The sequence below is a fragment of the Odontomachus brunneus genome, unplaced genomic scaffold (genome assembly GCF_010583005.1).
Source record: "Odontomachus brunneus isolate Ranch 3 - 2012 unplaced genomic scaffold, Obru_v1 Obru_scaffold_193, whole genome shotgun sequence".
NCBI lineage: Eukaryota > Metazoa > Arthropoda > Insecta > Hymenoptera > Formicidae > Odontomachus > Odontomachus brunneus.
The window spans coordinates 1-12,274 of record NW_022639643.1 but is presented as its reverse complement, the minus strand read 5'-3'; the positions used below and the strand labels follow the sequence as shown (position 1 = coordinate 12,274).

Below are 12,274 nucleotides of genomic sequence, written 5' to 3'. Positions count from 1 at the left end.
AGAAAAAATATATATATATATATATATATATATATATATATATATATATATATATATATATATATATAATCCTATTACAATTCCAAAGTCGGAAATTATTAAATCAACTTCAAAATGTCATATAATAAACGTAGTTTATTTGACTTTAGCGACTTTAGAGATTTTAAAAAGTGCAATATGGCGCAGTTGAAAAAGACAAATCACACTCGATGATAGAACTAAACAAAAGAAAGGGGAATACCGGAAAGCGGATCGGCAAAACTCATATTTCTATCTCATAGCAATTTGATATATCCTGGGAGGGGCACGTTAGTGTTCACGAAGAAGACGTCATTACTACTTGTTCGGCACAACTTTACGTTATACTTACATTTTCGAATTCACGATACAACGGAATAAAAATGGAGGAAATTCGATCTATGGTATGATGTCATTACAAATCGTGTTCATACATACGCTTTTATAAAAATTGCCGCGTTTTGTAATTGTATCATACAGTCCAACATGCACTTTTCTCTGTGCTCTTATGGGCAAATTGATTGATAAAGATGACGTTGTCTAATGTGTTTTGCTTAACTTCGTTAGAAATGAGGATTTTCAAAACCGTTGACGTAACATATCAAGAGAGAGAGATACAAAAGTTTAAGTTTTTATTTTAAATAAATATATAAGATTTACGTTGTGTTAATCGGTTTTGAAAACGCGAACTATGAGATAAGTAATTTATCACAATATATACGAGATTTTCACATTATCAATTATTATTATTAAATAATATACAATGAAAGAGATAGAGATAAATTTTTTTATGATTCTGATTTCAGTGGTGTGATACACTGGAAGAATTGTTGCAGTGTCCAGTATGTTTAGAGACTGCAGCAAATACCAAAAGAACAACAGTACACCAGTGTGTAAATGGACACCACATTTGTTCTGCGTGTAAGTCACAAATGTATTCGTGTCCTCTATGCAAGTCACAGTTCATTAATACAAGAAATTTGGCTGTGGAACATATCTCAGCAAAATTAGAAGATATAAAGGTATTACCTATATCATCCTTAATACAGCGATAATATTGAGGAAAGATTGTATGACAGCAAAAATCTGGAAAACAATAAGTAACACAATACATAGTATCAAATTAGATACTTATCTTGGATGTTTTCCTGTAAAAGATAAGAAATTATCAATTTACTAAGATACTGATAAGATACTAACCAGATGTATTGTTGTTTTTAGACATCTCTATTGCATCCATATCATGTATTGAATAGAAAAATTTTAGAGGGCAAGGTGTGTGTAGCCACTCAGACCGAGGACACTTGCACACCTTCTACGTCATATATATCAGCTTCATGTCAAACTGAGTCCTTGTCTAAAGAAAAACTACCACTGTTTGAGCTTCAGCAGGAACAAAGACAACAATTAACTATTCTTCCACCTAAAGTAGGAAAAGGAATTTATCCATGTCGCATTGGATCTTGTCAGGCACAGTTAGCACATGGAAGAATGATCAGCCACCTAAGATATTATCATAAAGATGCATTTTACGAGGTACCATTTGGTCAATTTCATTAATTTATATAGATCTTAATTGCTGAGATCAGCTGTATATCTTTCTCTCAGTTTTGCATAATTGCATGTGATTTCCAGGTCTACAGTAGATATGGCACGTTCAAACGAAACTTGAACCTGGAGTACAAATTACAAAAGTACTATAATGCCTATTTTGTTCGAGGCATGGGTCTGTTTTTTCTATATTTGTCTATAGATTGTAAAGGTGATTTATTGGGTAATGTGCAAATTGTTAATTGCAACGAAGCTGCCAAGCAATTCACGTATATGTTGAAGGTGGGCAGTGGACCTCAGGGAGTTTGCTACAGTGCAGCGGTAAGAGTATACCTGTATAAATTGTATATCACTGTCTGTTATCCAATTTATAAGGTTGTATATTTCCAAACAGAATCACTATCTTTATAACTTTACAATTACAAAATAAATGAGTCAATTAAAAACGTTCAACTAACCGATTACTGAGCGATGACGAAGTTATAAAGACAGTGATGTCTCTTACTACAGAATATAATTGCTTACAGAGCAATCGTGAAGTTAACTTACTTCACAATTACACTTGATAACTGATTTTATAATCACTATATAAGCAATTTTGCAAGGTCACTACGAAGTTATTCTTTGAAAGGGATTATTTTCAACAATGATTGTACAACGGATATAACGATAACGCCCGAAAGATACGCATGTCAAAATTATTAATTTTATGCTTCTGAATAGGTGAAGTCGTGTCGTGTACTGAAGGATGGTTCTGCGGATAGTTTATGCGTACATGACAACAACATGCGTCGCATAACATCGTACAACAATATCTTTCGTTGCGAGCTCACGATTAGTCGTAAAATCGAACATAAAGCAAATGTTTGTAGTCTCTAGACTACAAATGAGACTGACGCGGTACACTGAATCGGTTCTGATTTCTTTCTCCTTTCTTTCTTCTTATCAAGAACCCATAGTCGTAAACATATATATTCAATCATATATCAAAAGATGCTTTGTGATAATTACGTACACCAAAGGAACATAATTATTTTGATATGGAGAAGCCGATATATTTGTCTAATAGAAAGAGTGATGAAGCTGTGAATCTTTTTGACACAGTATTCGCGTAACATAACGTTGAAATGGTTAGTCTTCTGACTGAATTGCTTTAATTGCTCGACCGTTCATTACGTGAATGAATTATGCCATTTGCTGATTCAGTCAAAGGAACTTAAGAATATGTTTATTAAAATAATTGCAAATTGACGACGAGAAAGAGGACTTAATGTCTCCGTTTCTTGAGTTTTCACTCGTACGAAAGTCTTATAGAGTTTGTAAACGTTGAAAAAAAAATTCTAAAAATTACTCTGCGCTCAACCGCGAATTGAAATATAGTCGAATATTAACGAATGATTAATAAATATTAATACTATATAAATTTAGTATGTGTGTCATCTTGAAGCGCTTACAAATTCCAAGACTTCTACATCGAAAATGGAAGGAAACGGATTTTAAGATATAAGTATTTTGTTATATGAAGTATATCAGAGCTGCCTGATTGACGGTTGAAAAGTACGAAAAAAAAGAAATAGGCCTTTGTTTGTGATTTGCTGTCAATGCAAATACATAAGTTAACGATTTTTCAGTGCTGTCGCGCAATTAGGCAACTCCTATTCTTGCTGTAAATAAGATGGAAAATAAGAAAAAAAGAATATCTCCTGTACATGCTACGTTGCTTAAAACTTCCTATAGATATATATATTTTTGTTCTTTTGTAATATAATAGAAGTCTTGATTGGGAATGAAAGTATCAAGAACTTCGCCATGACGAAACGAGGAGCATACCTCTTGTGATGTTACATTTCAAACATGACGCACGCTACAACTTGTGATTACGAAAATCATTATTAATATTTTAATGTGAAATAAAGTCATTACATAAAACAAAGGAAACAAGAACGAGTTCATCCATAATCGTCGTTCATTCTAATTTACACAGTCGGCGGAATCATGTTGCCACGAGAAGTCGAGACAAAACGACGCGGCGTGTCAGTGACGTTTGCTGATTAAGTTGTTATTTCGGCTTTAAATTACACTCGATTTATCGGTATCTCCCAAATATGTCGTCGATACGGATAGACGCGCGCGTACGTTTCGCTCGCAATTAGCGTCTACATTTCCCTTAATTTCCTGCGCACTAATTAACATACGCTAAGAGCTACTTGCACCTTGCACCTCTAATAGTTTTTTTTTTTTGCTTTTTTTTGTTGCTTGCCTATTTAATCCCGTGCAAATTAAATTGCCATTCGTTTAATCATTTATTTCTCGCCTTGTTCTTGTCTTTCTCTTTCCATCTCTTTCTTTCTCTTTCGCTCTCTTCAAATCGCTCGGTTCGCGAGAAATTGACAGCGAGAATCATGTATGACGCGTCCTGAGAATTTTTCTCTCCGGAGTTCTTTTGAAACTCTAGAACGCGGTTGAAAAACAAAATAACGAGGATTATATTTCCTCTGCGCATATCATAATGCCTCGAGGATGAGAAGACGCAACAAGGAGCCTCCAACAACCGATCTTACGTTCGCTGCTCCTGATTTCAAAGAATTTCGCGCGTCTCTCTTTCGAACAGAAAAGTAATTTTTGTTTTCATTACACGCACGTGAAAGATCTCTGTCGCACGCCCGTGTGGTTGCTTTAAACCGGCATACGCTGAAATTACACTCTGCCTGGCCGTCTCAGCAGTTTCGACGCGACCTTTCAAGTAGTACCACCTTCGCGCAGCGATTTCTGTTGCTCTAAGAGCCGCTCCAACGGGGACGGACCCGGTCCTGACCATAAGGACCGCGCTTTCATCTGATCTTGATTGGTCGAGCTCGAAATCGGCGTGTTGACGGTGCTCCATGTGTTGCCGCTAAACAAGGAATAAGTGTTCCCGGTGCTCACAGCTTGCGACGGCTTCTGATCCAACTGGATGAAACATTAAGAACGTTATCGTGCAATAATAATACTTGACACCGACACATGAAGTGACCGATTACGAAATCATATATCACTCTATTCTGCAGAAGACGACGGTACTTACTTCGAACAATCTGGAATCCTCGAAACTGTTACCCGCAACAAGATGTCTGCCGTTCTGCTGCTGGTAATTCTTGCCTGGTGTCAGCGGCATCCTGTTCGTCATGTTTCCGGAATTGGACGAGTCGCTCCAGTTGGAAAAGGCGTTATCGATGCCGGTCGAGTCCTTCATATGGATCTGAGTGCTATTATCAGTCGAAGGGCCCCACCAGGTAATTGGTGGTTGCGGCGGCCGATTGTCTTTCCACAGATTGAAGTGCTCCGCGGGCTCGTAATTGCAAAACATATTATAGTTGTTTGCCGGTTGCTGTTGCTGACTCTTCGTCATGTTAACCTGACTCGGAAACGCAAAGTCCACCATCTCGGCGTTCTTCTTGTAGAACGACGGCGACGGCTGGTTTTGCGGCAATGTTGGGCAGCCAAAGGCGTTCTGTCCAAAATTGCTCTGGCTGAAGTTCAGCTGGAAATTGGACGTGCCCGTCGGGCTTGGCGAGTTCGTCAGATTTGTCACTTGTTGTTGTTGCTGCTGCTGCTTTTGCTGCGTAGGATCTTTCTTGTAACCAGACAACATTGACATCATCGACACGTTTGCCATAGCCGCGGCGCCGTTTACGTTCAACTGATTGTGTATGGCGCTCGTCAGCCTGCCGTTGTTCTGCATCATGCTCTGCTGCTGCGCTTGCAGTCCCATCGCATGGCTCTGTTGCTCCACGCTCATGCCCGGTTGCAGGCCCACGTTAGCCGCTTGCAAGTTCATACTTTGTGGCAATATATTCTGCTGAGCCGGAGAACCGAGTCGCATGTTTTGTTGCTGCTGTTGCTGCAGTAACTGTGCTGAAGTGTGAGACACATTCTGCGACATCCTCTGATGCATCTGCCGGCTCTGGTTAATTGCGTGATGCACTGCTCCGATGGGTTGCGACATCGCAGCCGTCGGTTGTTGATTGTTACCGAGCTGTCCTTGCATTTGATAACGCGATGCGCTGCTCACCGCGGGTCGACTCGCCATAAAGTTCTTAGCGAACTGCGGATTCTGTACGTTGAATGACTGATTCGCGTAGCAGACTGATCCACCTATCGGTGGAGCTGGTTGCTGGGCCTGTTGAACGTGCATCTGCGGTAACATCTGTTGAGCTTGCTCCTTTCCAGTCAGCTGACTCATCTGACCTGGCATTGGGATGTTAGGTGGCAACTTCGCGACTCTCTGTTGACTCTGAATCGACGCGGACGGGTTTTGGCCGATAGCGGATGAGGCGAGTGGCATCGCTGATCGAGTCTGAGCGGTAACGAGTGCGTTCACAGCTGAAGTGTCATTAGCTTTGACCATTTCCGGCATTGGAATCGGTTTTGGCGCCGTGATACAAGTACCGACTGGCGGAATCGTTGCCACTTTCACCTTCCTATCGTTATCCTCCTCCACAATCACCGGCGACACATTCTTGAACGTCACTTGCTTCTGCTCAGTCTCCGCGCGTCGCATGATCGCCTGCATCGCTATGTTTTGACGCGGTTTTCTCACGCACGGCAAAACATTTACCTCGACGTTATTAGTCTCTGCGACGATGTTCGTCAGAGAATCTCTGTTTCGTTCTAAGGAGCCTTGTGGCTTAAGAATGCCTTGGAACACCTTCCTGTCGGTAGCGATTTCAACATCGGTCTCCACGGAACATTTGCTGCTAGCTGCTTCTGACAATACCGGGCTTACAGAAGCGTTCAATTGCTTGTCTTTATTCATGCTAAGTTCTTCGAGCTCTTTCATCAACTCGTTGCTGAGACCGGCGCCATTGCTCATCGAGGTAAATCGAGGTAAATCAAGGTTGTCCCCAGTTTTTTCTTCCGTTGTGATAGATATTGGCGCCGAACCGTTGACTTGATGTTGAGCGAGGCAACGACCCAAATGCAGAATACGCACAGCACGTAACTTATTCAACGTCACGACGTCGCCTTCCAAGTCGGCGTTCGTGAATCTGAGATTTTCGAAGCTCCTCTCCAACGGCAGAAAACCTTGAAGGTCGCGGTCCTCTGGCAGTGGCACTGCAGCATACTCGCTGTGCTTAAAATCCACCACGCAGTTCTGCAGAGCATTCAACAGCATACAAAGACTGGGCCAAATTTGCAATCTCGATGTGAAAGCGGTCTCCTCTAAAACCGTGGGTTTTATGCGGATCCAATCAAGGCACAGTTTTATAGAAGGCAACGCGAAGTACTCGATGATGGAGTCTTTTATTGTGTAGACGGGCAACAGCAGGGCGGACAAAGTGCCCGCGATTAGGTCCAGTATGCAGTCGCGGGCGAGTTTCTCGTCGTTAGTTAAATGCTCGTTCTTCAGCAGTTCTACGCTATCGGCGCAGATGCCGGCGGCGTGCTGCAGAGCGTATAGATTTATCACCAGCATTTGTATGAGCATCCACGAGCTAAAGCTCTCGGTGGCGACCAGCGCGGTCAATGTCTCCGTCAATAGTCTGCTGTACGTACACGCGAGCTTCAGGTCTCCGAAGTTGTGGATTATTCCGTGTAGCTTGAGAAAGACGGCGATGTACTCTTGCGAGTTCAGCTTGGTCTTGCCGTCAATATTAAAGGACTTGTCGTTCAAGGCTGACGACAGTGTCTTGGCGAGATTGGCCGTCGCCACGGGAAATGGATGCTTAACGGCTACCGAGCGTGCATAATGAAATACTGTTCCCAGTTTGTCGCCGCGGGATGCTTCCAGCAACGCCAGCTGATTGTACGGCTGTCCGCTCGACGGTGACAACGAAACGGCGTGTCTGTAGAACATCTCGGCCTGTTTACTCTCATTTCTGTAGCGCGCGATGTCACCCAGGTGTACAAGGCAATATTGGCAGGCATAGAAACAAGATGACTTGTGAGGCGCGGATAATTTCTCGACAGCCTTCCATGGGGACGTGCAACCGTAAACGTAACCCTTCCTGCAAGGCACAGACCCTTAGTATACACTCATTCTCGATGATTCGTTTTGAACGAATAGATATAATGAGTCAAATTCATGAATCTGATTCGTGTATATTCTTAATCTTGGACGAATCTAATAGCATATACTAATTAGCTTATGTGCACGTTGAATAAATATAGATGAATGAAATTTGAATAAATTTACATGTAATGAGAAGATAAGTCAGCAGAAACATACCTTCTAAAGGGTAGATCCAAGTCGAAGATGGTGCAGATTTCCTGCAGCAAAGTCAAGTAGAAACCACTAGCTGCTTCCAAGCACCAGCTGAGTAATGCTTGGGATTCACCACGCTTGGGATTCTTCCTATCCTTGGCCTGTGACTGCAGCGTTGCTATATAATTCTTAAATCCAAGATTCCACAGGTCCTGCTCAACCTTTCTGTCCAAAGCATACTCCAGATCCAATATGAGGACTTGCTGATATATTTTCTGCAACTGTTGTTGACATACCCAGGCATCGTTGTCGTTTAACAGATCCTTGCAGCGCTGGACTTTGTCCTTCAGTGGTTCAGCTTTTCTGTTGAACATGTATCATGTATTAATACAAACATTAAAGAAGGAAGAGCAAAGATTTTTTTAACTCTTTTTTTAAACAGAAATAACACTGCATTAGACTTTATATTTCTTTTTTCTAATTTTGGTGGGTATGCCATTAATTTTAATGGTTTTAGTCTCTTCTGAGAATATTTGTGGCTATGCAGTTTATGAGTTCTCTTCTTCTAATCTTCTGTAAAGTAAAATCTTTTCTACCTTTGATTCTGTTATATTTGTTTGTCTATCTTTCTTAAGAATTGATAAATTATTTTAACCATATTTTTCTAATCCCTATTTTTAATTATTTTGTCTACATCCAAAATCATTTTTTTCTTTTCTTATTCTATCTTCCTAAACATAAACTCCCTTTCTTTATCATATTTTCCCAATATATAGAATCTATGGCTAATATCTTCTTTCTCTGCTCCGCAATCACATCTCATTATACCTATAATTTCCTTTCTACTTAATGACTTATTTAAGTTGTAATGATTTGCTCTTATCCCGTTCACTATTGTACTAAAATCCCTTGCGTCGTTTCTTCCTTTAAACCACGGCTTTTCCATTCTCTTTAAAAAAATTTCTCAAAGAACTCTTTCCATTGAACTTCATTACTTCTCTATTCAAGGTTAGATTACATATTCATGTCACTCCAAAGACAAAAAGTGCAACCTATTCTATGCAACCTACTGATCAGCTGAAAAGAATAGATCTCGTAATCACAACTGTAACTTACTTGAGAGCCTGAACGGCTGCCTTTAGGCCCATATTCCGTGTTCCCTGTCGCTAGATACGACACCATTCACCTGCAGAATTTAACACATCGTTAATCGTCGCGGACGTTGGGAAGTTTCGCGCAAAACTCGAAATCGATTCCCTCTTTGATTTCCCTCATCGGGGATCACTCGGATTTGGCTGATGATCGCGGTCGCACGATCATGCTTGAAGTGAGTATAGCAGACGACAAAGGCGACGACGATCGTGAGCGAACATTTCGTCTGGCGAATATCAATCGATCACGCGACTCCTGCGATTACTTCGCGTCGTGACGCGACCGTTGCATTCGACAAGGAATTAACTAAATGGACGCCATACTTCATAACGTGAAGTACGTACGCTTAATAAGCACAACGCGCTACAGAGCAAACCAACGAAGACAATGTAACCTAACCTAACCTTAACGTGAGAAGAACGGTGAAACCTTTAATGACCTTCGGACCGTTTGCAACATAGCGGCTTATTTTTGCCCCGAATGCGACTGACGTCGACGCCTTTCATGAAGAAGAACATATAACGATAAGCGACGATCCACGCGAAGATCGTAATCATTCGCCGAGACTATCGTCCGAGATAACAAGTAGGTTAGGATTAGGTTAGGTGCAATGTGGTGCACGGAAGATTGCTCGCCGAATGGCGACAGATGGATGATGTGCGTGTACATGCATTCTGGTGGCGCAAACAAGCGCGCGGAAAAGAAGCGGAAGAGGAACAGAGATTAGCGAATTTGACGGCGAAATTGAAACCAGAACAGAGATACCGTTGAGACTAGCCGATCGACATCTTCATCTCCCGTGTGATTCACTCCAGCACATTTCTATACGAGCAGCCTTTCAACGCCTCCGACGTTAGCAACTGGAAGCTCGCGACATGCTCAAGGAAGTAACCGCGGCGCTCTCGCGACAGATCCCCAAATTAACATTAATAATTTATGTTATGAAAAAATGGAGAGATAAGTTTCGAGAATTTTTATGAAAATGACTGCTTTTCTTAAATGAGACAGTACTCTTTACGAGAGACATCAGCTTGATACGCTAGGTAGAATATCGCGTGTGAGGTTAAGTTGATCAAGATGTTCAACATTACGAGGCCTCGTTTAAGCGAGTATTTCAGACAGTCTCAATGTCTGTGGCAACAACATAGTAAAGTAAGTACTCAATTTTTTGTAAACTCGTAAAAAATATGAATTTCAAGATTACGTTCTACGCGAATTGTTTTGCGTATCATCTACGTAACTTAGTTTTTTTCATGTAAACAATGTAAACTGTGTAGAATATTGTGAATTATATTAAAATATACAAAAAGGAGTAATTAAATTATGAGACAGTTGCAGTATCTGTTTTGAATATTAATCATAAATGTAATTTTAAAGAAGATAAATTATAGGAAATTTTTATCTCATGTAATAGATTGATAGATTGAAAATTCCAAAAGTAAGAATATTACCAGAGAATTTTATAAACTCTAACTTGTTTAAGAAACAATGTTCATCAATTTATATCAGGACTTTGAAGATAAAATAAAGATATCAACTTTAATTGTTGAGTAAGGCGTATATTCTTTGAACATCACTCATAGATTACTCTTTTATATAAATGACGTCTCATAGTTTACATTGTTTACACATAAATGTAGAATATTATACAATCCTACCTTACATAAGCTTATCCCTTTAAGTAACAAGTAAACTTGAAATATAAATTCCTTAATTATTTCACAACAAGGATTCCCTGTTATTCACATTCTCTGTACTTGTTTTAGAACAATATTTCAGTTGATCCAAGCAGGACAAAGCAAGAGAACTTGGAAGCTAGACAAAAAGAAATCATGGCACGTGGCCTGCCAAAACGAAAGCGAATAAAAGATGTAAAACAAATTCTCCTGATTGCCTCTGGCAAAGGTGGAGTTGGAAAATCAACAACTGCAGTTAATCTGGCAACTGCACTGAAAGTTGTAGAACCAAAACGATCTATCGGATTGCTAGACGCTGATGTTTTTGGGCCTTCTGTACCTGTAATGATGAACATACACGAATCACCAGCAATAAATCGTGAGAACCTCATGGAGCCACTCGTGAATTATGGTATAAAATGGTAATTGTTAACTCTCTCATGGAAATATTTTACTGAAAATCTCTTTCAATTGACCCTTTTTCATTAAAATTTATTAAAATTAAAGTTCATAAAATTAAAATTCATTAAAATTCGTAATTTATTTTATTGTTATATAATAATAAAATTAATTTTATGAATTTTAATGAATCTTAATGAATTTTTATGAATTTTAATGAATTTTAATTAATCTTGAAGAATCTTAATAAATTTTAATGAAAAGAGATCAATTAAGAGAGATTTTCAGTAAATATTTCAATAAAATATTTCCATCAGGGCTGTCAACCATCTCCAATGATCCATACAAGCAGGAATGAAATGAGTAGATGTACATTGTATAAAATATCATATTTCACTCGCAGTATGTCTATGGGCTTTTTAATTGACGAGAAATCACCGGTAGTCTGGAGAGGACTCATGGTGATGAGTGCATTGGACAAGCTGGTGAATCAAGTAGCATGGGGGCCGCTTGATTACCTGGTGATCGACACACCTCCCGGAACAGGCGACACACATCTGTCCCTCATTCAGACTCTTTTCATCGCCGGCGCGTTGCTGGTAACGACGCCGCAGAAAGTCGCGCTGGAAGTGACCAGGAGAGGCGCTAACATGTTCAAGAAATTGGACATACCTGTCGCTGGCATCGTAGAAAACATGAGTACAGTCACATGTCCGAAGTGTATGACTGAGGTGTCTCTCTTCGGTAACGACACGCCGTCATTCGCTGAAGAGCTAGGTAATAAATGAAAACGATTAGTCAAGTTCAGCGATAGCGGAGCAGTTTTCTCCGTTGAAAGTGACTCCGTTGAATCCTAAACGTTAATCGTTTGCACGTTTAAAAATACTGAAATTTTGTATCTTCATCTCTGTCGCAGGTGTGGATATTTTGCAGAAGATACCGATGCACAAAAGTATCGCGGAGGGTTCGGACAGCGGAAGACCGATTGTTCTGTCGGCACCAGAAAGTAAACAAGCGGAGGCTTACAGAGAATTGGCCGAGCACGTTGTTGCCTTTCTGAGTAAACAAAGAATAAAGGGAGACTGATCTTAAAACGTTTAATTTTTCTGCTAGAATAACGTATATATCCTATTCCTGAACAGTATGTTAAAATATTTTAATAAGGAGAACTCTAGAAGTATTTGATAGACACTAGAAATATTTAATAAAAAATATATTGAAGTATTTTGATAAAATACTCTAAAGGCATTTAATAAAGAGTATTTTAAGTGCGCTTCGAGAACTTAGCGCACCT

At 39.9% G+C, this 12,274-nt stretch overlaps 3 protein-coding genes across 5 annotated transcripts in view; 2 read left to right on the top strand and 1 right to left on the bottom strand.

The window, feature by feature from the left end:
- LOC116851831 (tyrosine kinase receptor Cad96Ca-like) overlaps nucleotides 1-3,502 on the top strand; it is a 32,573-nt gene extending 29,071 nt beyond the window's left edge. The window contains exons 9-12 of the mRNA XM_032831653.1: nucleotides 825-1,040; nucleotides 1,240-1,554; nucleotides 1,654-1,890; nucleotides 2,293-3,502. Of these exons, the coding sequence (XP_032687544.1) occupies nucleotides 825-1,040; nucleotides 1,240-1,554; nucleotides 1,654-1,890; nucleotides 2,293-2,448 (924 nt within the window). The 3' untranslated portion in view covers nucleotides 2,449-3,502. The remainder of the gene's footprint in view (nucleotides 1-824; nucleotides 1,041-1,239; nucleotides 1,555-1,653; nucleotides 1,891-2,292) is intronic.
- Nucleotides 3,291-9,905, bottom strand: LOC116851829 (protein SMG7-like). 3 transcript variants are annotated; one of them, XM_032831649.1, is made up of 5 exons: nucleotides 9,671-9,905; nucleotides 8,870-8,939; nucleotides 7,778-8,116; nucleotides 4,634-7,556; nucleotides 3,291-4,518 (listed from the first exon to the last, which is right to left on the bottom strand). In XM_032831649.1, exons 2-5 carry the CDS (start codon nucleotides 8,899-8,901, stop codon nucleotides 4,309-4,311), a joined length of 3,504 nt encoding a protein of 1,167 aa, XP_032687540.1. In that variant the 5' UTR covers nucleotides 8,902-8,939; nucleotides 9,671-9,905; the 3' UTR covers nucleotides 3,291-4,308. The 3 variants fall into 3 exon arrangements, with proteins under 3 accessions (XP_032687540.1, XP_032687541.1, XP_032687542.1); XM_032831650.1 differs by lacking the exon at nucleotides 9,671-9,905 and adding an exon at nucleotides 9,310-9,660; XM_032831651.1 differs by lacking the exon at nucleotides 9,671-9,905 and adding an exon at nucleotides 9,345-9,660.
- A 77-nt stretch (nucleotides 9,906-9,982) lies between these two features.
- On the top strand, nucleotides 9,983-12,074 carry LOC116851830 (iron-sulfur protein NUBPL). Its single transcript, XM_032831652.1, has 4 exons — nucleotides 9,983-10,057; nucleotides 10,672-11,003; nucleotides 11,384-11,757; nucleotides 11,897-12,074. Exons 1-4 carry the CDS (start codon nucleotides 9,983-9,985, stop codon nucleotides 12,064-12,066), a joined length of 951 nt encoding a protein of 316 aa, XP_032687543.1. The 3' UTR covers nucleotides 12,067-12,074.
- Nucleotides 12,075-12,274: the final 200 nt, after the last annotated feature.

What these genes read in the sequence shown, in the direction of transcription:
- LOC116851829 (XM_032831649.1), bottom strand. Translation starts at nt 8,901, where the DNA reads ATGGGCCTAAAGGCAGCCGTTCAGGCTCTCAA. An exon ending in GCAGCCGTTCAGGCTCTCAA is followed by an intron (nt 8,117 to 8,869) that starts GTAAGTTACAGT and finishes CATGTTCAACAG; the next exon opens with AAAAGCTGAACCACTGAAGG. An exon ending in AGGATTCCAGATTGTTCGAA is followed by an intron (nt 4,519 to 4,633) that starts GTAAGTACCGTC and finishes TGTTTCATCCAG; the next exon opens with TTGGATCAGAAGCCGTCGCA.
- LOC116851830 (XM_032831652.1), top strand. Translation starts at nt 9,983, where the DNA reads ATGTTCAACATTACGAGGCCTCGTTTAAGCGAGTATTTCAGACAGTCT. An exon ending in TGTGGCAACAACATAGTAAA is followed by an intron (nt 10,058 to 10,671) that starts GTAAGTACTCAA and finishes TACTTGTTTTAG; the next exon opens with AACAATATTTCAGTTGATCC. An exon ending in GTCATTCGCTGAAGAGCTAG is followed by an intron (nt 11,758 to 11,896) that starts GTAATAAATGAA and finishes TCTCTGTCGCAG; the next exon opens with GTGTGGATATTTTGCAGAAG.